This window comes from Apus apus, chromosome 26 (genome assembly GCF_020740795.1).
Source record: "Apus apus isolate bApuApu2 chromosome 26, bApuApu2.pri.cur, whole genome shotgun sequence".
In the NCBI taxonomy this organism is placed as follows: domain Eukaryota; kingdom Metazoa; phylum Chordata; class Aves; order Apodiformes; family Apodidae; genus Apus; species Apus apus.
Window position 1 is genome coordinate 1,398,414 of NC_067307.1, and position 25,490 is coordinate 1,423,903.

The 25,490-nt window shown below is 44.3% G+C and overlaps 1 protein-coding gene across 2 annotated transcripts in view; it reads right to left on the minus strand.

Annotated features, from left to right (window-relative positions):
* The window catches only part of DOCK5 (dedicator of cytokinesis 5), a 116,148-nt gene that overhangs the window by 52,632 nt on the left and 38,026 nt on the right, over nucleotides 1-25,490 (minus strand). Inside the window, exons 1-2 of one of the 2 annotated variants that reach the window (XM_051640883.1) lie at nucleotides 24,402-24,553; nucleotides 6,140-6,223 (exon numbers count right to left, since the gene is read on the minus strand). In XM_051640883.1, coding sequence (XP_051496843.1) covers nucleotides 6,140-6,223; nucleotides 24,402-24,444 — 127 coding nt within the window. In that variant the 5' untranslated portion in view covers nucleotides 24,445-24,553. Of the gene's footprint in view, nucleotides 1-6,139; nucleotides 6,224-24,401; nucleotides 24,554-25,490 lie in introns of those variants that run through there. The other variant, XM_051640884.1, reaches the window with a different exon arrangement.

Consider the following 25,490-nt stretch of genomic DNA (forward strand, 5'->3'; position numbering starts at 1 on the left):
CCACACTGGATAAGTTCTGTATTTTCTTCTCTGACTCAGCCTAAAGCCTTCTTTCAAAGGAAAGATGCAAGAGAGTTTTATTAGATAAGCCAAAAAAACCACCTCAATTCTAAACTGCTTGCCCTGGTACAGAGATTGTTTCTCAATATGATGGTGACAAGACCTAGTAAAGTGTAAGAGACAAAGAAATAACTTTGATCCCCCAGACTCAGTCACTTTGTACATTTCTTGTCTCTTCAGCACCTGGCATTTGACTAGTAGTTTGATTTTAAGATCACTGAAATGCAAGCATATGAAAAAAAATGCTGTATTTCTTATGTCCTCGAGCAAGTCTTGCTTAACGAGCAGCCAGGAGAGAGGCAGGGCTGTGGGCAGGGCTCCCCTCTTCTTCCCCCCCCTCCAAACTATGTGAGACAAAGGAGTTTTTCCTCTCCACCCTCACTTTCATCCTGGGTAAGAAGTGTGCATGATCAAGCTCTCGTTCCACTCAGTGCCTGTTCCTTGCCATAAGAAATGGTTTCCACCACCTTCAGTCCTTCTGAAGTTCCTGTACTGGAAACAAGAATCCCAACATTTCAGCAGAAGGATCTGCTCTGGTTTGCATGCTGATGTGCAGAAATAACCTCCCTTGCACTGCTCTGGGACAGGATGCAAACTTGCAGTTTCTCACCGACTCTGAGCCACCAAAAACATCATTCCAAACACCCAAGCTCTCTGTGACCCCAACTCTCAACTACCCATGCACCCAGAGCACCCGTTGGTGACCCTTCTCCCAAGGTTCTACTTGCACTGAAACTGAAAACACTGACCCCACCTCTCAGTAAACATGAAGGGAACAGACTGAGGCCTGTGCTGCATTCAAGAGTGAACGAGATGTCCAGACAGATGACATCCCTGATCCAAGATGGCAAAGGGATTTAAGGGAATAATCAGGCAAAGAAGAGTGGAGGAGAGGGTGGTTTTTTGTTTGGTTGGTGTTTTTTCCTTTTTTTTTCCCCATTATTTTATTTTTAGCAAAGAAAGTTCCACAAAGAACCATGGATCTGAAACCCCTGGACCATATATCAGAGTTTAGGGTAGGGCTGGTGTTTTTGTTGGAAGGAAGTTGTGTATGGTTTTTCAAGCAGTTTTGTCCCCTTTCTCTAGGAATGAGAAGGTAAATCAGCTTGACCACAAACTCCAATACTCCAGTACTAAGTTAGGAGGAAAAAAACTCCACTCCTTCCACAGGAAGAAGGCTACACACTGATCATAATCCAGTACCTTATTCACTGGTCCAAGGATGGCACTGGCGTAGGATTTAAGTTCTATTTTCATCTAAATTGTAATTCATTGAATGGTACAAGTCATTTAGAGTGTGATAAAGTTCACGGAATTTAACCAGAATATTTTCCCAGTGATTTCAATTCCAGTTGACAGTCTCTCAGCCCCTCCATACCACAGCTTCCTCATATTTAAAATGGCCTCTTGGCATTAACCACATTCCTGTAAAATATTTTGCAATCATTGCATAAAAGCATGTCGTATATTATTATGTAAAACTGTTTCAGCAAACACCTCACACGAGTTTTTAGAATTCTGCTCCAGTTTTTAAGAATCTTATCCATCATTTTAAAAGGAACAAAAGCTTTTGGCAGTGGTCAATGGATTAGTTGATTTCTTCTGAAAAAAAAATAAAATAAAAAAAATCAAAGTCTGCCTAAAGCTTCAGAGGAATGATAAGTTGTTTCTTTGGAGTATTACCCCAAGCAGAGATGTGCTAGATGGAGAAAAGCTTTTCAGTTGAAGATGACATGGCAAGTTTCAGCTACTACAGCTTCCAAACTGAAGTCTGATTAAGAGCACGAGGAGCCTTGCAAAGAAATGTCACAGAGTGGTCAGGGTTGGAAGGGACCTCTGAGGATCATCTAGTCCAACCCCCAATGTCACAAATATGTGGTTTGGTTTTGCTTTTCTAATTGGAATATAGGTCCCCAATTTTACCTTTTGTCAAATGGATTTTATGCAGTATGAGGAAGATCAGAAAAATCGATGAAACATTATTCAAATGACAATAGGTGAGATGATGCAAAACTATACACAGTGATGCAATTCCAGGTCATGTGCTTAACCACAAGGCCTTTGTTCCTCTTCCACTGCAGTGTCCTGTCTGTCAGTCCCACAGCATACCCCACTGCCCTGAGATAAAACAAGGGATTGCTTCATTCACCTGCAGTGGTCAGAGGAAAGATAAAACACAGGAGCTAGGAACAAATTCAATGCCAAATTAATTTCACCAGGAAAAGAAACTGATTGGAATCATGGAATGTGGGCACACGTTCCTTCTACCCACAATTTGGCTGTCTCCCACAGGGTGCATGACATACTAAAATATGCTGCAGATTAGAATAGATTCCCCTGAACAGAAGTGTCTCCTCCCCAGCTCACTCCTCAAGGACAGTTTCTCAGAGAGTTAAGTAAATCCTGCACTAAACCAGCCTTCAAAGTATTAGATGCAGAAAGTTTCCTTCTTCTCTTGGATTTGGCAGCATATGCCCAGTCTTGACAATATTTGGCAAGTAACATAAGCACACACTGCTTATTATTAAGAGGAAAGAGTAATTTTGTACAGAGTCCTCATGCTCTACTGCAGCCAGACAGCCAACCACAGAAAGAAAAAAAATTATACCTTGCTCTGCAGTTCACAAAAGTGTATCAGGACCAAGACACCTAAACTAACAAAACAATGCTTTGCAGAGGATATATGTGTATTTGTTTTAAAGGGAAGGTAAAACTAGGAAAACCAGTATCCTCCAGATCTTCAGACATAATACACGCTCCATGGTGTTTCAAAGCATGCTTGAAGCACAACTAAGACATCAAAAAAATTTAAAGTCAAAGTAAAACACTGAATATGCAAATTTAGACCCTATCTACATGCAAACCCCACTTGCAACTGCAGCTAAAGGTAGACTGAGAAAGATCCAGTATGCCACAATCCTCATTTTCCTGAAGGAAATGCTGCACAGTCTAGGCTATGGAGTTACTCAACTCAACAGCATAGAGCTCTCAGGTCATCTCTGTACAGTTTTGAGCTGCATTGGGACATCAGCATATTATAGCTTGTAACAGAAAGATTTAAAACCTTTAGTTCAAACTGCTCAGTCTGTGACTTCAACTCTGATGACTTTCACTTCAATTTTGTGTACTTTGTACAAATTGAAGCTACCATTCCCAGGGATGATCACTCTCACAAACCTCTGACATAGTCCAGCACTATGAACAATCTACATTATCACTCCCTTACCTTCTTTTATGCATTCACAATACAAGCCTTACTATGTAGTTATAACTGGGATTTATAAAACATTAGGCAAAGCAACTGTTTAGAGCACGGGAAAATAAAGCTTCACTAACAAAACTGCTCACCCCCAACTTGACCAGCTTTCCAAGGACTTCCAGCCTTTGCAGCAGGCCTCTAAGATCTCCTGAAAGCACGTGCTGGAAGAAATGAGCAGGAATTTTGCAATGTAAAGGTGCTTTCTCTGGCTGTGAAGCCAGCAGGCAGCACAACAGCAGAGCTGACTGCAGGCCTGAGGCAAAGCAGCTCACGTTAGGAGCTTCAGTAGCACAGAGGCCTGAACCAAACTGCACCCCTACCTCCCAGCTTCCACTTTAATTCATTTATTGCCCTCACACACCTCCCCCAGGAGCTCAACTGTATCAGTGTTATGTCTCGAAGCTGTTCAGCCAGTTGAGAGTCAGATAACATTTACAGCTAGCACCCAAACCCAGCGCAAGCTCCAACCTTGCAGCCGCCCCGCCAGGGAACAAACTGCCCTTCAGATCCCACAGACAGCAGAGCCAGCCAAAACCCCGCATGCGAAAGACAAAGAGCTTTCAAGTGAAGGCTGTTTGATACACAGGGAGCATTCACTGGGCTCGGCTGAGGAATGAATTCCTGCTGAACTCACCAGAAGGAAAAACGAGGCAGGTTCTAGCTGACTGACAGAGCGGGAAGGGAACGGCCCCGAGAACCTTCTGGTAACTCACCAAATCTGCTCTTGTGCATCCTGAGGCAGGGAACAAGAGCAAGGTTTTCCAAGTGGCTATGAGAGCCTCTGGACAATCCTGAAAAATTCCCCCTTAATTCCCGAAGGAATGTTATTGATAGCCTAAGGAACCCTCTCAGCCAGGAGCTGCAGGGATAGTTTACACTGACTAAAATAAAGCCTTCAACAAGGCACCTCTGAGCCTTTCCTCCTGGAAAGCCAATGCCCTGGTTAAAAGTCTTAATTTTTCTAACCTAACACCTGTGTATCCTGGTAAGAACAGTGATTAGTTGAACAAAACCCCACTTCTATCAGACTGGGGTTGGATTTGCAAGTGTGCACCATTAGCATGACAAGAAACAGAAGCAGCTTCTTGAGAGAAGACTTAATTCTCAAAAACACAACCCACAGATAATCTGGAAACAGAGCTGAAAGCTTCCCAAAGGAAAGAAAAATTGATACAATAAGACATGAGAATTTCCTCCCACACAGGCAGAATATGAGGATTTGCTGTTTTTTAAGATGAATTTATGGCAAATAAGACCAGACCCACAGCAGAGTTACCATCTCAAAGACAATCTGGATCTTTTCCTTTAGATTCACAGATGTCTGGCCTAATTTTTTTGGCTGGTTTTTCCAGGAAAAGTATTTTGCTGTAATGCAGTAATTCCTAGGTGCCTCAGTCACAAGTCAGGATGCTACACTGATGGCTCAGCATATGAAAACAACCAAAACACACTTTCCCAAATAATTTACAATCTTGTCAGGCTGAAATTCCAACCTGGGACATGTCTTGGGTCTCTGTTTCCTATTCTTCACTGTTTCTCTGTTAAACAGCTAATTACAGACTAAATACTGGGATTAAACAATGAAGTTACTTAAAAAAAAAAAAAGATAAATACCCCAATTTTTTGGGAAGGACAAGCTGCATCCTCTTCAGGAGGGCAGTTTTCACCCCTGACAATCTCTCTTCCTTGTGTCTTTTTGCAAAACCAGCTACTAAGTTTTGTACTATTCCACAGAGATCTGTTTTCCCTTTCTCCCACTCTGTGTCCCACTCTGCCAAATACACTCACCACAATCACACACATCAGTGTAAAAACACACATCAGCAACATAATCTGCTTTGACATGTAGGAACTGGCTGGCTGTTTCCAGTGTCAAGGTCAAAGAGAAGGGGAAAGAGAACAATTGGCTAAGAACAAATTGCTAAACAAGCAGCTTGCTGTACCCAGCAGAGATACTAAAAAGTTCCTGTATGTTGAATCTTTTCCAAAACTGATGCTGCTTGTGAAAAAGGATTGAATTTATGTTTTGGAAAGAGTATTTAAATTTTGGAGAGCCTTCCAAATGGAGCAGTGGACATTCATTATAATAATTAAATGGCTGTGTTCCATTCCAAATATTGAAATCTTCATTACACAGTCTAGTTTAGTAAGTAGATAAAAAACACACAAGTGTTTAATCTTGCTTAAAACAGGAACTTTGTTTTTCTTTCTGCAAGATGTTTTATATTAAGGTACATATTATTAAGAACTTCACAGGTCTTCATAAGTACTGGGAGAAACAGCCTATCTTGTCAGTCCATCATATTATGGCTTAAACTAACATGACTTCTGAAACAATTAGACCTGCCCTCTCCTTTTCTTTCATCCACTGCCTCCGTTGTCTCAGATCAAACAATTAATTCAGGTTAAAAGCTACTTTTAAAAAAAATATTATTTCCAGTTGGATCAGTTCATCACACCACTATCCAAGCACTTGGCCAAGGCAAACAGGTGTGGTGTGAAAACAGGAATGAACAGCCAGAAGTGTTTCCTTCTCTTGCAATGCTGCCTTGAGACACTAGTGAAAATCCTACCTTGATAAACCTCTGCCAGGAACAGCACTGATACAATTGCCTCTTCTGTATTTTACTTTTAAAATGTTACTTAAAAAATGCATAAAGTGCATGCAGCAAACCTCATGTAAAAAGATTTGTGTTTTTCAGCATGCCAGAAATTGGAAATCTAGATTTGAAGTTTGTATTTAATTTTATTTTAAAATTGATTTCTCATATTTACATTCAAAAACCACTACAAAGCACTTGGAAATGATCTGCAACCTACCTTCATACATCTCCAAAATGTGAACAGTATCACCAACTTGCAAGGAGAGCTCCACATCTTGGACAGCATCATAATTGTAGATTGCTAAAAAAGGGGAAGAGCAGGAAAGGGAGATGAAAAACACAACCATGAAAGCTGTGAAGTAATCAGACTTTCAAGTCTTGATGTCATGGCACCTGTTAAAAGCAGAACAGTTACTAAGCCATCCTGTGTATATAATATACCAGATAATTATTATAGTATCTGTTTCCAGATTCTATCATCAGGTCCTGCAGGATAAGGAACATTATTCTTAACAGCCAAGAAAGTTTGTCTTTAAGAATGCAGATCTGTGACATGATATGAAGAAGCTGCATCTTCTTACTTGACTGACAACCTGCCCAGCAAAGGTCATTCATGCAGAGGTTACAGATCAGTTAGGTAACTGTCATTTTCACTGACATTTCAGGGGACTAACTCCAATGTAACACTCACAAGGACAGGCAAAACAACATAAATTGGATGGCATAAGAAAAAAAAAAACCACACCTCTATTCTAGACTAAATGCTTCAGAACATTTGCTACTAAAGGCTCTTCCCAGACAAGAACCCATCTCAGCACGAAAACTTGAGATTCTCTGCAAATGGAATCCCTGCCAAAGACAAAGCTAATCTGGATGCTTATCAGATTTCCAGTAGGAATAAGATTAAGTCCAGAAGCCCACCCTTGTAAACTGCCTTTTCTCTGGAACATTCCTGAGGTGCACAGCTTCACTTGGCAAAGCAGAAGAGCCCTCCTCAGAGCTGCTGGAGGCTTGTCAAGATGGGAAAGTTTCATCCGAATTTGCTTTCAAAACAACGTGAGAAAAAAAGACAAAGGAGCTGAGAAAGTGTTTGGCTATTGTTCAATGAATTGATGGACTAAATCAGGACAGAACACTCCAGCAAAATGAGATTATTTATTTAGAACACTGGTTTCAGTACTGATCACATCTGAAATGCATTAGTGGGAGGTGTCCCTGCCCATGAAGAGGGGGTGGATCTAGATGATCTTTAATGTCCCTTCCACCCCAAACCATTCCACGATTCTACGAGTACAAAACAGTTCCCCAAACCAATATTAGTGAAGTAAGCACAATGTTTGCTTTTACAAATAAGGCAATTAAGTAATTCAAACATTTGCAGGGGGCTTTGGGAAAATTCCTCAGGCTTCAGAGGGTTCGTATTTGAAGAAATCTCCCCAACAATAACATAAATAAATAAAAAATGGAGCTCCCATGTCAGGAAACTGGCACCAAATGCCTATCATTTAAGTCAAGATGAGGTATATTGCCTCCTGGCAAGGATCCAGCATAAACAAATGACTGTGGCTTACCACACCGGAAATTATCTCACACATACTGGGTTTTTTTTAAATATTGTAACTATAAATAATCCAACAGAAGTAGGCAGGCCATGTAAATTCCCTGCAGTATCTGAAACAGACCCTGATCACAAATAGATCCTTATTAAGCTGCAGTGGTAGTGTTTGTTCAGTTTAGACCCAAGAATAGGCCCAAAAGCAAAAATCTCATGATCATTTTGGCAGAAAAATCTGGATAATGTTTATGGCCAAAGATAAACAATCAGATTTGTAGAATGGTTTGGTTTGGAAGGGACCTGGAAGATCACCCAGATCCAACCCCTGCATGGGCAGGGACACCTCCCACCAGCCCAGGCTGCTCCAAGCCCCATCCAACCTGCCCTTCAACACTGCCAGGGATGGGGCAGCCACAGCTTCCCTGGGCAACCTGGGCCAGGCTCTCACCACCCTCACAGCCAAGAATTCCCTCCTCATCTCCAACCTCCATCTCCCTCTCCCATTTTTCATCCATCCCCCTCATCCCACCCCTCCCTGCCCTTGTCCCAAGCCCCTCCCCAGCTTTCCTGGAGCCCCTTCAGGCACTGGAAGGTGCTCTCAGGTCTCCCTGGAGCCTTCTCTTCCCCAGGCTGAACACCCCAACTCTCCCAGCCTGTATAATCACACACAGCAGCAGATCAGAGTAATCCATTAAGAACTACCTTGTAGTAACAGACCCCAAGATTGAAAATTGATGGAAGAACTGGTTAACAGTGTCTTTGATTTGGTTAAAAATAAAGTGCTCTGCCAGACAGAGAAAATAAATCTGCAAGGGTTTGCAAAGATCAGCATAAAAGTGCAAAGCCCAACTGAAAGGAAAGAGAATTCCTCACGGCCATGCCTTCTGGTGCAGTAAACCTCCCAAATCTCTAATTTTTAGGAGGGAAGTTGCAATCCATTCCTTGGATGGGACATCTCTATCTCCCTGAGATGCAGCAGGAAGCAATGTGGATAGATAGACCAATCCAGGCTTCCTCTGGAGTCACTGCTGAACTGTTGGCCTGGAACATGCTATGGGGACAGCACACCACACAGGAGGTGTCATTCTTCAGGTGAAGTCCAGGCATCCAGGAGCCTCTGAACATGAATAACCCTACAGCACTGTCAACAGACTTCCAGGATTTAAAGCAGAGCGCCTTAGCCAATTTCTAACTTGGCTGATTACACTCTGTCTACTGAAGTTTCCTCCTGTGGCTACAAGCTGGACTGCCTTCTCATCCTGAAATGCTGCCTGGGATTCCTGCTCCCTGGCTGTGCTCACCAGGAGAAACGGCTGCTGTCCAGACATGCATGTGTGCTCCCATGCACAGGGATTCCTGCACACACTTTGGAGATGCTTGGCTTTCTCTGGGACAAACAGAGATTCTATAAATACCAGTCTGTATTTTTTCCATCAATTGCTGCTTTAGCTCCAGACAAAAGCAGTCTGAGAAGCACCAAGTGTCTAACAGAAAGGTGGGTGGGCATCAGACAGGCCTTTCTTCTGAGAGCACAGTTAATTCAGAACCAAAGAGCACAAGAAGAGGGAGAACAACACTGTGGTTCCCCTCGCCAAAGATCACAACAGCCACAAGAGAGAACTGAACATTGCAGTTCCCTTCCCTTCTCTCTCCCTGCTTTACCAGAAAGGTTTCAGACCCCAAGATGTAGCATTTACAACACACTTCTGCCACTGCACATCAGCAAAGCAAGATACTCCAAATCTTGCTTTTTTTAAACTGAATTAAGCAAGAACAGAGGGCCACTGTATATAAGACCTCCTACCCAATGGTTATGCACAAATAAAAGACAAATTGCTGGCATATTTTCCCTGGGAGCTTTACTGTTTGCAACTGATGTTTCCTGCTGCTTGCAGTCAGTCCTGTCTGAAATAGCCCCTCTGCAGCTATTTAAACCGCTTAGCCTCTTCTTCACTGTGTGTATTTAATCTGACCTCTTCCAGACTTGAAAGAAAAAGGAAGCTGCACATAACAAACATGGTCACAGCATGAAAAAAACAAAAATCCTTCATATGAAATCCTGACAGTGCAGCTAGAAAGGAAGACATAAAAATACTGAAGCTTCTTGAAGAAAGTCTGCAGCAATATCTAAAATTAAGTCTTCTCCCTTCCAGTCAAACTTCAGTTGAGATTTAGTCCTTGAAAAAACACTTTGGACTGGTGATTCTGTTCCTTTTATCCTCCTGAATGAAAAGCAGCACTGAAGTCTCACAAATTTAATCTAAGCAAAGAGAATGACATGGAAAACATGATCCATAGGAAACAGATATTAGGTTTGGTTTAATGATCATATTCTTTGAGTGCAACGACAGGCAATGGATCATATTACTTAAATTACATTAATGCAGCTCCCCAGTTTGATCAGCAGAAACCAAGTTTAAGAAATGTGTCTTTTTTCCAAGGATGCAGCCAGCCTATGGATTTCATTAAGAGGGAGGTCAGAGGAGTAAACACTGGGGCTGGTTTGAAAAGAACAGCAGATAACTTTATGACCCATGACAGCAGCCAGAGACATGTAGGTGAAGATAAGGAGAAGCAATTTTCCTGCTTTGGGGCAGAAGGTGATTCCTCAAAATGGATGGGGAGGAACTCCACAGGCATTGCCCAACTGGGAATGCATGCTGGATGTGGGGGATGCACTGCCCTGTTCCAAAGCACCAGTCATCACCAGATGCTAAGACTACACGAGTGGCAAAGAAAAGGTGAGGCAGCCTGGGCTTTCCAGGGCAGGCAGGGCTCTGAGTGAGCTCATGGTGAGCTGGAAGTTCCTGAGAAGGCAGAGTTTGATATGAGCTGGCACATAGCAAGCTGGCACTATCATGATGGGTTTGGTTACGTCACTCCTACCAGTTGTATGAAGGCACAAGGCTAATCACAGCACATGTTCCTGCTCTGTGAGCACGAGCCAGGGGCACTTCAAAGAGTGAGAAGTCTCAGTGTCACAGATGGGGCAGAAAACAAGAAGGGACACTATTATATTATTAAAAAAAACCAAAATGCACTTTGAAAACCCACAGAACCTCACATTTACCAAAAGTTCTGGGGAGGTCTGTCAGCAACTCACCAAGTCTGATAGAGTTTTTACCGAAATCAGTGAGACTTTTGACCTGTGTGTCTCTGAAAGCAGTGTCAGGGTTATTTCTTTGGTGCCTACCAACAACGTTCATTTGCAAGGAAGGTGATAGTGCAGTCAGCTCTGATGCCACAGATGTATCTGGCAACACTTTAAACAGCCAGGACACATCTGGACAAGTGATCTCCTGCACTAATGTAGTGTCTTTCACACAGCAGAACCACAGACTGGTTTGGGTTGGAAGGGACACAAAAGATCACCTAGATCTGACCCCCTGCATGGACAGGGACACCTCCCACCAGCCCAGGCTGCTCCAAGCCCCATCCAACCTGCCCTTCAACACTGCCAGGGATGGGGCAGCCACAGCTTCCCTGGGCAACCTGGGCCAGGCTCTCACCACCCTCACAGCAAAGAATTCCCTCCTCATCTCCAACCTCAATCTCCCTTTTCCAGTTTTCATCCATTCCCCCTTGTCCTCTCCCTCCCTGCCCTTGTCCCAAGTCCCTTGGAAACTTCCAGGAAGGGGGCAGTACCACTGGCACATGTTAGAAAGGCAGGAGTTGCTCTTTTGCATGCAGAAATACTGAGGTGAAAAATGAATGCCATACTGCTCATCTAAGGCACATTCAAAGAGGACAACCAGCTAAAATGCCTCAAACTGAAGTGAACGAGGCAGAAACTGTCACACGCTATTTCGCCTGTACCTCAGAGCAGAATGAAATTGAATCCTTTCCTCAATAACTTGTTCAAATGCGTTTGAACAATGTGGATTATTGGCCTGAAAACCACAACCACTGCAAGATCCGTTATCTGTGACTTGGCTCAAGCTCACCACCCCTCCACCCACTACACAGACATGATAACTGCTTCCAAACGCCACGTCCCACTTCTCCTTACTCTGCCCTCGCCACTATCTGATAGCAGAGGGCTGTGCCCTGCTTCCTCTGAACAAAGAATCACATTCAGAGCTGTTGCAAGAATCAGACTTCATCTCATTCCATCTTTCAACTGAAGAGTCAAAAACTATTGTACGGAAACAGAAGTATGTGCTTTTATGCTGCAACAGCCCTGGGTTAAGAAATGGCATTTATGCAGGGCAGGCCCATTTGGAGAAGTCTGGTATGCTATCTGTTGCCAAGATATAACCAAAAAACAGTGGCTTTATTTAAAAACAAGGAACTGCCCAAGGAATTAATTCTTAATGGGAACAAAGGCTTTTTGATGTTTGAGCAAAAACGTTCTTTTAACTTCCCAAGAATTCGTGTCTGAGAAATGGAGAATAGCATAACTAAGAGTTATATGTCAGGCTACTCATAAAAAAAGTCCTGGTTCAACACTGTGAAGCACAGACATTAACTCCTAGTTATAAAAAAAATGTACTACTCCTGAATTGATGCCAAGGTTTGGTCTCAATTCCAGAGTTCCAAGTGGCTGCTTCCCATTTTGAATGCAAACGATCCAGAGTAACAGGATCGCGTGGATGGAAACACTCTAATTAACAGCCCTCATTAGACTTCAGAGTCAAATACCTGATGAGCTGGAAGTGGACCTTTAGCATCTTGTATACTTTTGTTTCAGGCTGACTTCACAGACAGGAATACACCTGGAAGGACTTTCACTTTAACATTTTGGGGGTTATCTTAAAAATGGGGGTTGAATCAGCTGAGAAATTATACAGTCTAGTTACAAAGGAGGATGTGGCACAGCATTTCTGGTTTGGGTCTTCTAACTATCAGTTTCTGCATTCAGTCCACTCTTTTAAGAATGATGAGAAAAGCAGGAAGATCCACACTGTCCTCAATACTCTGCCAGTTCCAATTTAAGACTATTCCAATAACCAAACCCGAATAAAGGTGCTACCTGCTCACCTGCTGAGGACAGGGAAGTGTGTCTGCCAGTTGCTAAGACTTTTCTGATGTCTTCTGAGTAACAGGATTATCCTGGAGATGGGAGAGGCAAATTACCTAAGGTTTTGCAGAGTCTGTCCTGCACAGTCTAAACCAAACTAATTTCCAAATTTGGGACTGAGGAAGATTCTCTTTCAGTCCTGCCATCATCAACTCTTGAATGTTCCAGTGTCTCTCTCCATCACAGATTGGATCAGATTCTTAAAAGCCTGGATTGCTTTTGAAAAAAAAAAAACCCAACAGCTTAACAACCTTAGCCCATGGGAATATGGATGGCTTCACACACATGACACAAGGGCTCCAACTAGATGATCTAATGGTCTCTTAAGGATTTAAACTCTACGGACTGAAACCACAGGCAGCTCCACAGCAATGCTCTGCTACAAGTGGCAGAGCCAATGACAAATTAGCCCATGTATTCCAATTAAAGCTGCTTAGTTGATTCAGATCAGGCCAACTAAGATAATTCAGAACTGCTGAAGCAAGAGACACGCTGATTATAAAGGAAAAAGAAATAATCTCCATCTTCTAATGTCTGCAGAACTCTCATCAGTTATCTTCCCCTCCACTTCTTATTGCAAAGTGTTTCTAACACAGTAGCTGTATGAAAATAAAGGAGATTCTGTTCTCAGAATGCATTCATGCTGCAATACAGGGCAGAGATACAGACCCTAAACATACACTGACCTGGATACCAGGAAGAAAGTAAATCACAGCACAAGCTATTGTCTCTCTGTAACTGTGCCTGAGGTAGAAGTAGCCAAACTGCAGCCGTATCTGTGATCTGAATGGCACAGAAATCCTGTTATGCTGATGAGGCTCCAGAGTAAATTTTCTTGATTGCCAATGACTTTTCTGGACTTGCTTTTATACCAGTGGCTAGCACCGTGAGGCTGCAGTGCAGTGGTGACAGCTTTGTGGTGAACTAACCCAGTCTTTGCTGTATATGAGCAGATACACACTTGGAAAAACCTTGAAATCTCCGTTTCTGCCCCTAAGTACACGTTTTAAAGCAGCTCCACATTTTACCCAGATGAAAGAACTTAGGAGTCTTGGCCCATTTGCCTTCTCCTCACACCTAGGCCAGGGAAACTAAAAGCAAAGGAAACCTGCAGTAGGAAAACCAGGAGTTAACAAGTCTCTCCAAAAGCACAGACAGGCATTCCTAGAGACAAAAAACCTGGGCACAATCCTGCCCTGGTAGAACACACTCTGACTTCACCCTCTGACTGAAAAATCAACTCAGTTCAGGGTTGTAACCCACGCTCACCTCAAAAGTTACATGAAAAACCCATCTCCGAGAATCCAACTTTATCTTCTACCCATCTCAATGTGGAGTTTAACACTCAGCTGGTTTTACACATGCAGTCATTTTCTAAAGCAGTTATTGAAAACACATACCAGAATAATGCATGGCAGAGTCACAGGACATAAGAGTAACTAGGCACTTGTTTTATATACAGGTAACACATACACAAATTGTTGGTCGTGTGCTTTTCTCCACCAGGTTCTCCACTTTCTTTTCTTACTTTCACTCTAAAGGACCCTAAGGGGTTTTAAGATCAGATAAAGAATTAATCTACATTAGCTGTCTCATCTTATGTCAGGAGTAAGAGGGAGTGCTGTGAGCCAGTGGAAGAATAAATCAGCACTAGCAGTGTAGGAGCCAACCTGCTCCTGTATGCACCACACCCAACTTAATCCAGTGCTGGACTAAAAGTATTTCCTTGAACTGGACTTGCAATTCCAGTCTCCTTGGAACATAAAATCATACCATAGAATGGTGTGGGTGGGAAGGGACCTGAAACATCTTCCAGATCCAACCCCCTGCATGGGCAGGGACACCTCCCACCAGCCCAGGTTGCTCCAAGCCCCATCCAACCTGCCCTTCAACACTGCCAGGGATGGGGCAGCCACAGCTTCCCTGGGCAACCTGGGCCAGGCTCTCACCACCCTCACAGCCAAGAATTCCTTCCTACCATGATGCAATGTTCCCTTATGCAGATACACAGATGGAAAAAGAAAGCAGCCTCGCCTCTCTTCTTCAAGATTCACACTTCTGTAAACTTTTAATCAGGTTGGCTTGATACATCTTTCTGCAATGATCATTGAAGGTCACCTGCAGGCTGTGGTTGAGAGGAATGCCCTTGGCTTTTGCCCCCACTGCATTACCAGCTTCCAGGTTACTTCCTGCAGCCAGTGAGGATGCACCTGCCCAAGAGTGTTCAAACAGAACCAGGGAAGATAAAAGAACGTGTTCACCACAGTGCAGAACAGTTTTCAGGCTACAGTCTGTTGCAGGTCTGGCTGATTCAAAGTAAACACGCAACAGCCCGTCAGCGTTCAGGAGGAGCGAAGGGATGCAGGAGAAACCCAGCTTGGAACCCACATGCCAAAAGCAGCTTCCACGTGCAGAAAGGTGTTGGGTCTGGAAGGTGGTCCTTCACTTTGCAACTCCCAACCCAACTGCTGGAAGGTCTTGCAACCTTCCTGTCGTGACACAGAAGGGAAGAAGCCAGTGACACCAAACTGCTGCTCCTGCCACAGTGGTGCCCAGTTCTGAGCAGGATGGGGTTGGCTCAGGGAAGAAAGGTGCAGCAAAAAGGCTGGTAGCTCTGCTGCAGAGAAACCTCAGACCCCGGTGCTAGCAAAGCTGCATCTTTTACCAGCTCTCATTTCACAAAACACATCTACCTAGCGCGTTTAAATATTTCTTTTACCACTTACAGTGACCTGCTCCACATGCAGGATACAAGACAAGACTGCTCCTTTTCATCTGCTGGCGAGGCCACAGGAACTAGATACCATCATGACAGGTGGCTTGCAGATCTTACGAGGTTAAAGAGTGCTTGATATTATTGTAAGGTGTGTATCTTCCAAGCCCTGCAGCTTTATTTTGCCTCTTTGAAATGTGAGCAGTAATATCTAGCCGGAACAATTAGTATTCTCCCAAAAATATATTAAATCACAGTCTTGTTTTTAGAGCAAACCTTATAACCCCATCACCAGTTTTGCCACTGGCTTTAGCTGAATCAGAATCTGCTTTGTATTCAAGGTCAGCCTCTTGATACCAAGGGAATTCTATAAACTTAAAATATTATGCATGTTCTCTGTACTGTGCTTTTTGGAGAAAGACTTGGAAGAAAATGGACACGTAACTACTCTTTGGGTTGTCCTCTGTAAAAGAAGGGGTTCATACCCCGAGCCTCTTCTGAGTATTGTGGCACTTGCTTTCTAGTTTTAACAACTGTATATACCTACCAGAGGTCTGAAATCCACTTTTCATAAAAGTAACCTCTGATTTTGAGTATTTGCATTTTTATGGCTTCTGAAGGATCAGATGCTCACTTACAAAATGCATCCAGCTGCAAGTGAATTTTAACTAGACTTGTCATCACCTTTTTTTTTTTTCCACCAAGCCTGCAGAGGTAAAACTTGTGCTTGGACACATTAAGTACAAGAGTAACTTCTGCAATTAAATTTTCAAGCAGATTTGTAAAAGCAAAAAAACAAACCTATCACTTGATAAATTGGACTACTCAGCTAATTCCCAACTTGAAAGCGTGTAGCACTTTCAAAAGAATTAAATGAATTTGCCACTGGGTTTAAAATACTGTCCTAGTTCTTCCTGGGCAAAACATCAAAGGATTAGAAAGAAAACTTGGAAATACCACTGTACAGAACTAAGAGTTTTACTATCTAATGAGTTTTGCTGTATGCACAACTTCCAGAGGGAGTGAGGGTGGAGAGATGAGAGGAGGTCTAATGAGTAAACACTCAAGCATGGAGTCCAACTGTGCCTACAGGCTTGTCTTCACTGTAAAGTTCACCTGAGTCAAAGCTCCAGCAGTGTCTCTTGCTATCATCACACCTACATGGACTGACACTCAAGCTGAGAGACCCACAGAAGATAAAGCCAAGGGATCCTATTTCATCAGCTGCAAGTGTGACCCACCAGAAATACAGACACAAATTTTTACACAAGTGTCCTCAAGCCTCCAACACCTTCCCCTTTCCATCCGTGTGCTCAGAAAGAGGCAGACAAGCTCACCCACGATTTTCATGAGAAGAATTCCTAGTGTGCATCGGGCCCCTCCAATTTAAGAAACTTGGGATATGATGAAAAAACCCCCTGTATCTTCACTGGATAGCACCTGTATGGAAACCATCACTTGAAACAACTCCTGCTGGCTGGGCTCACACAGGTGTAACTTCTAATATGCACAAGCACAGGGATTTCAGTTGGCCTCTGTGCCTTCAGTCCTTCCCCCTCAGCAGGGCCTGTGAACAGATGACTCTCTCATGATGGATGCCTGTGGTTTCATTGATTCACATTTGCAAAATGACACAAGCCCCAAATCAGAGGACTGGCACTGCACAGTGAGATACACAGTTTCACATTTCCAGAGACCTTTAATTCCAAAGTGTTTTTATCTTGCCACCTATCTCAGGTGACAAGCAAATGGCACACAAGGGAATAGTGTTCAAACAAGGAAAGGGACATCTTGGCTGGGAACCAAGGGTCTTACTCTGAAAGAAAACAAGCCAAACAAGAATATTGATCCCTTTGCTGTCAAGAAGAATGAAAAAAAACAAACTGCTCCCAAACCTGCAGTAAGCAGATGAGTTTTAATTAAGGTGCACAAGACACAAGGAGAGAATTTGGAATGGGGTACCACGCCCTGCAGCTTTCCCTTCACTTTCCAGAGCCACGTTATTCCTTTACACTCAACTCCATCTCTCTGCAGTTGCAGAGCAATGAGAGTGGAAGTGCTGCAAGAATCAGGGCTCTGTGATTAGACACTGGAAGGGACTTGCCAGGGAAGTGGTGGAGGCACCACCCTGGAGGTGTTCAAGGACAGGCTGGATGTGGCACTTAGTGCCATGGTCTGGAGATGTGGGGGTGTTGGTCACAGGCTGGAGTTGATGATCTTAAAGGTCTTTTCCAGCCTTGGTGATTCTAAGTGTGTGATTATTTAAGCTACTTACTCTCGCATTTAAAAAAGAAAAAGAAAAAAGCACATTTTCAGAACTAATTGATCACTAGTTGCCCGTGACATCCTAGAGTTGAAGTTCTAATCTGTTTTATTCTTGCAGAGGATCAAAGCTTCCCAAGAGCAGAAAACAATCATTATCTCCACTGTACCTCAGTGAACTTTTTGCTCAGACTCAGCACTTCCCACAAGAAGGTGTATTTTTATTGCAGCAACACCTCCAAAAATCTGAAAGCATCAGAAGTGGCCAAAGAATAATCTCCACAGAACAATCACTACTTTTTTTAGAGACATGCTGACAAGGTGCCAGACACCTATCTGAAAGCTTCAAGAGGCTGCCAGAGCAATTCCTCCTTCAAACAATGCTCCCCCTCTACTCTTGGGAGATATTCCTAGGAGGTACAGTCTGTACTCCACCAAAAAGACAATTTTATCATTTAAGAAACTGGTCCAACTAGCACTCTAACATCTTCAGTTTTTCAAGGCAACCATGAACTGCCCACCTAGAAAGTTGTTCAGGAATTTATGTTTATGATCCTGTTTTATAAGCACATGTTTTCTGGCAAATGCACCAAAATTCATTACAGCATTTTAGGCATTCAACCATAAAGTAAATGCATTGGACCTGAGAACAGTCTAATTCTGGTAGCAAGGGGACAAATGAGTTTATGGCTTTGGACTAGGGCAGACTGAAGCTTGGCCATGGTTGTGTCTTCAACGTACTAGCATAAATAGGATTTTTTCTCCCCCCTACAAGCACCAATTAAAGGAAATGTCCTAACAGTCAAGTTAAACACAAGTTAAGTAGAGTGTGTGTGTGTGTGTGTGTGTGTGTGTGTGTGTAGCTGACTTTCAATTAAAGCAGCTTTGGCAAGCTTGCATGTAGAAGAGGTGTACACTTTCCAACTTCTGAATGACAGGGAAAGATTATTACACATTTACTGCTTCTTGATCAATATGCTGTTGCTTAAAAGTCCATAAACTGAATAAACTTATTATTTTGTTTTTAATTTCCATAGTTCCCACCCACATCTCTGCTCCTATGCCTAAAGAACCACCACAAGAACATACAAGAGACTAGTGGGAAATTCAGAACTGGTTGGCACACCCAGCTCCAACAGAAGCTGGTACTGGACACTTAGGAACAATTAAGCCCACATCTCATCAGCAGGAGACAGCTCAGCAAAAACTCCCGAAGGCAACTAGGAGTTCTGGATGCCTCAAGAGAGGCTTTGGAGCCTCCACAGAGGGACCTGATTGCTACCAAGATCAACTCTAACATCGCTCCTAAACACCAGGACTGTTGGTGATGTTCCAAGGTGGGTATCCAAGAGCTAAAGCACCAGGAAGTCACCAGACACTTCCAGAAATACTGATATGCAAAGCAAGGAGAAGAAAAGGAAGAGTTAGAAGCCTTGTTTATGTCAGCAATGCCTTTGAAGTCCCTAAGATGAGTTTCACACAGAACTGGTTTGGGAGTGGAGCAGTAATCACCAAAAGTAAGAGACAACAGACTTGGGCTAACACAGGTTAACAAAAAACAGCACTATGGAAGCAAGAAGGATCACAGCCAACTTTCACATCAAATAAACTGCAGACACAGCAGTCAAAATTGGGGAACTAAAACAGAAATGAAGTGGCTTTTACTACTCTGAAGATTCAAAACATTTCCTGTCCACCACGCCAAGGTTTTTACTATTCCCTGTTGAAAGCTCTGCCCGTATTGTCATCAACATGACAAATTTTAGACACAATAAAGCAAGTGGAGGGAAAAAAAATCATCGAATCACAGAATGGTTTGGGTTGGAAGGGACCTTAAAGATCATCTACAGCCAACCCCACGGCATGGGTAGGGACAAACGAGTAGTTCCAGAGCATTTCTATCAATAGAAAGGCACTTCCACAGTGGGAACAGGCTCTTTCATCCTTCTGGGGCCCTGGTGAGGAACCTGCTGCACAACAGTGAACTTCAGTCTCCACTTAGAAGCCTTCTGCAGGAATGGGAGGCATAAGGCAAGCAGCAAGTTGAAGCAAAGAAGGATTTTGCTCTAATTTGACAGGATGTACTAGTATCAGTACCGTGAAGCTCCTTTGATCACAGACTGTATTTCAAGACAACTCTGCAGAAGACGTACGAGGTTTGAACGTGAAGCCAAGACCTGCTATCAGAAGTTATCACAAATCAAGCCATTAGTCAGAAAATCTTATTCTGCAGCACTCTCTCTTCCTCTCTGATCCTTTGCATTTCTGCTCCCATAAATCACAACTGGAGCTGGCAGGCACCAGTTTACATTTGAAAAATTACTGCCATTCCTAAGACATGACGCAGCTGATTGTAACTCAAGCACCACATGGTATTTCAGCAAAGTAAATACTTCTTTGCAACAAGAATAGTCCCATGCTCCAGTCCCCCCAGCAGGGAAAAATGTAATGGGTTTAAAAGGCCACTAATAACTATTAGGGGTAATTACCTGTCAGTTTACCAAAAAAAAAATAATAAAAATTATATATATTTGGAAAGAAAAAAGCCAAAGAAATAAAAGTTGATAGATTGAAACTCCAGAGCTGGTATTTGCCCTTGTAATAAACAGTTTCTATGGGTAATATGGCTAAGGGATTTGAGCCACAGCAAGTGGCCATGCTTGTTCTGGAGCCAGACTCATTCCCTTCCAAACAGCCACCCTCCTGCAGACTTGAAGTGCAAACTGGGAACCCCTGGAATGGGATGTGAAGATGGAGGGAAAGCTTGGGATCTCAAGCTGCCCACGAAGCTTCTCAACCTTTTCCCTCCCAGACCCCTGCCTTTAAAAATGCACCTGATCAAAAATACATTCCACAGAGTGAATGAACTGTTTTGTTTGATTAACCTCCCCTTCAGCCCAATATTTTGAGACATTTTCTAAACAAAACACGACTCTGGTTTTACTCAGAGCCTATAAAGTTTACTAAAATACAAACAACTCACTGACACACCTCACTGACCAGCAAAGCTTTTGTGGGCTCGTAATAATATTTTAAGTTACACATTGAACAATTTGGAGAGATCACAGGCAACCAATCCTGCTTGAGCTTTCACTTACCCCTTCTAAGCAGAACATCACAATTTGTGGCTTTCAGCATTTTGCTGCAAGCTCCAAGTTGGTTGTTGGGTTGTAGCATTCTGTGGGATGTGGAGTGAATGGCTCATGGTGGCCTGCAAACTGGAGAGGACTGGCTACAATAATCTGCCTGGTCCTCCCCCAGTCCTGCCAAACAAGCTCTAGGAAACAGCCACTACCCCAAACCTAAGGGTAAATTTACATTTCAAGGACAGCCATAGTAATCCCTGCAGGTGCAAGGCAGCACCTTCACCCAAACAAAAGCCATTCTGGACCTCAGGTCTCACAGCTCTTACAATAAAACCTCATATTTATAGCAATGTTAATCTTCATATCAATAAAAGTTTTTTATTCTGGTAGACCAGGTTTGTGGATCAGCTGAACAACAGGTCCATCCAGAGATCAAACAACACAACTCTAAACCAACACTTCACATGCTGTTAGCCTGCAGTCCAAGGGGACATGGAAAGCCTGTGTACCTGATGCATCACCTGGAAACCCTTCTGCCTGAAAACTCAGCACTTTTCATTTCTAAATTGGTTTTGAGCTGGGTCAGCTCCTTGACCTGGCTTACCACACTGCTAGTTCCTGCAGGAAGGAATCAGAAGGGGTCCACCAGCTTGGGCTGACAGCAGCCTGGACTTACAAAAAATAGAATAGCTAATAATTCCAGACTCCAGATTCTCTCAACCTTGGTACTGAAACCATTAACTCCAGTCTACAAAGGACACTTAGATGTTAAGAACAGATGATGACTAAGGAAAGAATTGCTTTTCCAACTGAGGCATAATACTTCTGTGGAAGTTAATGCAAGTCTGTGTTACTGCCAGCAGAAATAGAAAATAATTACATTTTCGATGCCTTACGCCCTATGTTAATAATCTTAAACCAGGAAGATAATAGAAGTTACAAATCATGGGGAGTCATTCAGGTATTCTTTCCTTCTCTTTTAACAGTCAACACCTTCCTTTTGAGAGAAGCACTTCCCCGAAGTTAGGCTACTTCCTTTAGTTTGGCCCCAAAACTGACCAGCTTTCAAGGAGGATGCACCAGATAGTACCTTTCCTTCCCAAACCAGAGGTGAAGCACATTGCAAGGAAGCTTTGTGAGACCCAGAAAATCCTATTGCTTAAGGAGGCAAGATGTCATCCATCAGAGAGATGATCAGCAGCATTTTGGTCCCTTTGTAAGGCTGAAGCTTTCAAAATCCCATCTGCTCCTGGGCTGGAAATTCATTGCAAGTGAGAAACTGCAAACCATTTGCCTCTCACGTATGGTTCCCTAAAAATGGTACAATTCCCAACCTTGCACTCTGCTGTCTGCCATTTCCAACTAAGCCCATATGCCATCTGTAGGTTTAACCAATTGAGGACAAAACTAGGAGGCAGCAAGTTGGTCTGAACCCACAATAACAAATGTGTAGAATAATGCAGGACATAAACCCTTCTGGACTGAAATGCAAAAGATCAGACAAATGACACTGAATCCACTTCTTGGAATTTCTTACTGCATTGCTATGATTTACAGGGTTGTGTTTAAAATAAACACAGGTAGTTCTGAGTTGGTTTCCAAAGCACACATTATCACAACCACATGTGTGCTCTTTCTTAAAAGAATGACCTTGTGTCTTGACATTTCACAGCTATCAACTTACCCACACTACCAGGGAATGGAAGTCGTTACCATCTAATAACCTCCACCACACAAATCAGTGGCATTATTCTTATTACAGCCACCCTCATAATTAGTACTAGCAGGCACCTCTTTAGCAGCCAGATTAATGGGCCAAGAAGCTCACACTTTCCTCCCCAACCTCATCAGCTTCTTCAAATCAAGCACAACAGCAGGGAGGACTGGTACCCGACTGAGCTGGAACACAGCACAGGATGCACTTGTGCAGGAAACAGGCAAGTCTGCAGATCTCCAACTGACAAAATTATGATTCCATTCATGTCCTGTATCAAACACTGCCTGGTAAAGCTACTCACTGCATCAATAACCGGTCACTGCCCAAGGATTAACCCTGTCAGTTCTGGTTGCAAATTACATGCAAGAGCTGAAGCCGTGCAGATCCTGGGTCAGTTTGGTCCATGTCTCTGCACACACAGGACGTGACTCTCTTTTCCACACAGCTAAGTAAATACTCAGAAGTAAGGGGACACTTCCCACCAGCACAGTTTTTGATTGGCAATGCAGGGGAAGAGGTACTTTTTTTCCCCTCCACCCAGTTTATTCACAAGCCACTGCCCTTTCTACGAGAGGAGCTGTGATGATCAGCAGCTGGCTCAGGCCAGCACAAAAAAACTCACCCCGGAAGCTAATAAAAAGGAAGCCAGAGGAGTGCCTGTGATTCATCCTCCTGCCCAAGGCCATTCTTGAGGTAGAAGAGCCTTGTTCAAAGGTGTGCCTAAAAAAAAACCCCACCACAGTCTAGCACAGCCAATCATACAAGCGCTAGCTAGTTGACTTGATTATAATACAAAATTTGTTTAATTGCTGATGCTCAGAGTAATCTCACCAAGTCATATATCTGGGCTCCCCTGTATAAATAACCTGGGCTGTTACCTACAAAGAAACAAAGTTCAGGGTGTACAGTGCTCCACACCCTCCCAGTTACCAGAGCAGAAACTAGATAAGGTTGTGCTGTGTCTAATACCTGTGAAGCTCAAGCCCCAGTCCTGCAAAAAGCTGGCTGCCTCTCTGCAAAGTCACTTTGAAACCAATTCAGTAACTGATTTCATATTCACACCATGCAGAATTGTGCAGGATAAGGCTCTTCCCTTTTAATCCCCCGGACTGAGTTTGAATGAACAACCTCACGGGAACCAGGGCAATTAACGCGTTGCAAGCATGAAAATAATAATTACAAGAGAATTTTCTCACATCAAGAAGTCCACTGTGGAGCAGAAGGGGGCACAGAAGATCACTTCAGTAAAACAAACTATCAGTTGTGCCATTAGTGGTTTCCTGCCTATTGTTCTCCGCCCAGTTCTCACAAGCCACCTCAAAACTGTGTGGTTTTCAATTTCTCAAACTCTCAAGAAAAGGAGAACTTCTCAGCAACACCACTGGCTGTGTTCCTCCTACAGAACAGCCAACCAGCACTCAACAATCTCGTTTGAAACATAAAAAAAAAAAGGCACAAGATGTCAGCCAAGTTGTCACCATTCCTTGCCCTGCGCCAGGATTTTCAGCCCCTGCAGAGATGTCACCCACAGTCCTGAACTGCCTCATCACAACCATCTCATCCTGTCATCACTTCTTCTACCCACATCTTCATTTCGGCTGCTACCTTAGAGCACTCCTGGCTGTGAAACAGGCTGGCGAGGCAAAATGACAAAGGTCAGTCCCAGATCCCAGAAATCCTGAGCTCCCGGGGGGTGAGCTGGACACACACCATTGCCTCCATCCCCAGGGGCTCAACGAACACCCACTGCTGAAACCTGGGGGTGGAAGAGAGCACGAACTGGGAGGGAAATAAGACCATTAAGAGAGTGTGTGGGAAGGCTGGAGGCTGTGCCAGAGGCAAGGGATGACTCTGGGGCAAGCAAGGAGCGACCCCGGGGCAAGGAAGGAGCGACCCTGGGGCAAGGAAGGAGCGACCCCGGGGCAAAGCGAGGAGCGAGCCTGGGGCAAAGCGAGGAGCGACTTTGGGCCAAGGAACCTGGGATCTCGGCAGCCGGGAAGCAGAGAGTGACCCGGGGAGGAAGAGGAGGCTGCGGGGAAGGGAGGAAGGACGCGGGGCAGGAAGGCAGGAGCGGAGGGAGGGAGGCAGAAGGCAGGGGAGCCCGGGCAGCCCGGCTTGGCACTCACCGACCCCGTACTTCTCCCGCTTGGTGGGGATCCAGCGGGCCATGCCGGCGGGCTGGGGGGGCTCAGCGCGGCCGCTCCCCCGCCGCCCCGCCGGCCCCGCCGCGCTCCGCCATCGCCACCCAACTTCCCGGCAGCCGCACAACTTTCCTGCCTTTCCCCCCTTTGCCGAGCAGAGAGGCAGAGCCGAGAGGGAGGGAGGGAGGGAGGGAAGGAGGGAGGAACACAGGCGGTTTATCCCCGCCCCGCCCGGCATCACCTGCTCCCGCCCCAGGGAGCGGAGCCGGGGGCACCGCCAGGTGCTGATGGGGAGGGTGAAGGGTTCCCGTTATTGCCGCTTTAGGGAGCGATGTGGGAGCCTGCAGGCACCTCCCAGCTCTTAGGATAAACAGGGCTTTTTTTTTTTTTTAAGTAACCAATTGATAAGCAAGACCACAACAGGGCTGTTCTCAAAGCGCTTGGGGCGCGGGGGCAGGAGCCCGCTCTGCCAAAGGGGCAGAGCCCCGGAGAGGGACCCGGCTCTCCACGATGTCAGGACCCAGGGCTGTGCGGGGCCTTGATGAAGTATTTCAGATGAGGGAGAGGGAGACAAGACTGTGTGGGACCCTCTCGGGAAGGTCTGAGGACCCGAGCCAGCCCGGCTCCAGCTGTGCAGGAACACCTACATACAACAATTCCAACGTATTCCAACACTAGGAACACCTATTACTTCCCTGGCAGTGTTGAAGGGCAGGTTGGATGGGGCTGGGAGCAGCCTGGGCTGGTGGGAGGTGTCCCTGCCCATGCAGGGTTGGGACTGGATGATCCTTCAGGTCCCTTCCCACCCAAACCATCCCATGGTTCTACTTACACCACTAATTAAGCAGCACCATTGGTTCTCATCAGCTCTCCAGGGCTGTAACTAGACTGGGTTTTTATTAGTGCCTGCTCTTTGCTCTATGCCCAACTCCCATGGAAGGCAATGAGAACTGGGATAATCCTTAATATTTTAAAACCTAAGCACCTGGTCAGTTGCACTGACAGAGGAAAATCTGGGGAGATAGTATTTTTACTGTCTCACACTACAAGGGAGAAGCACTCAGGGTAGCTCAG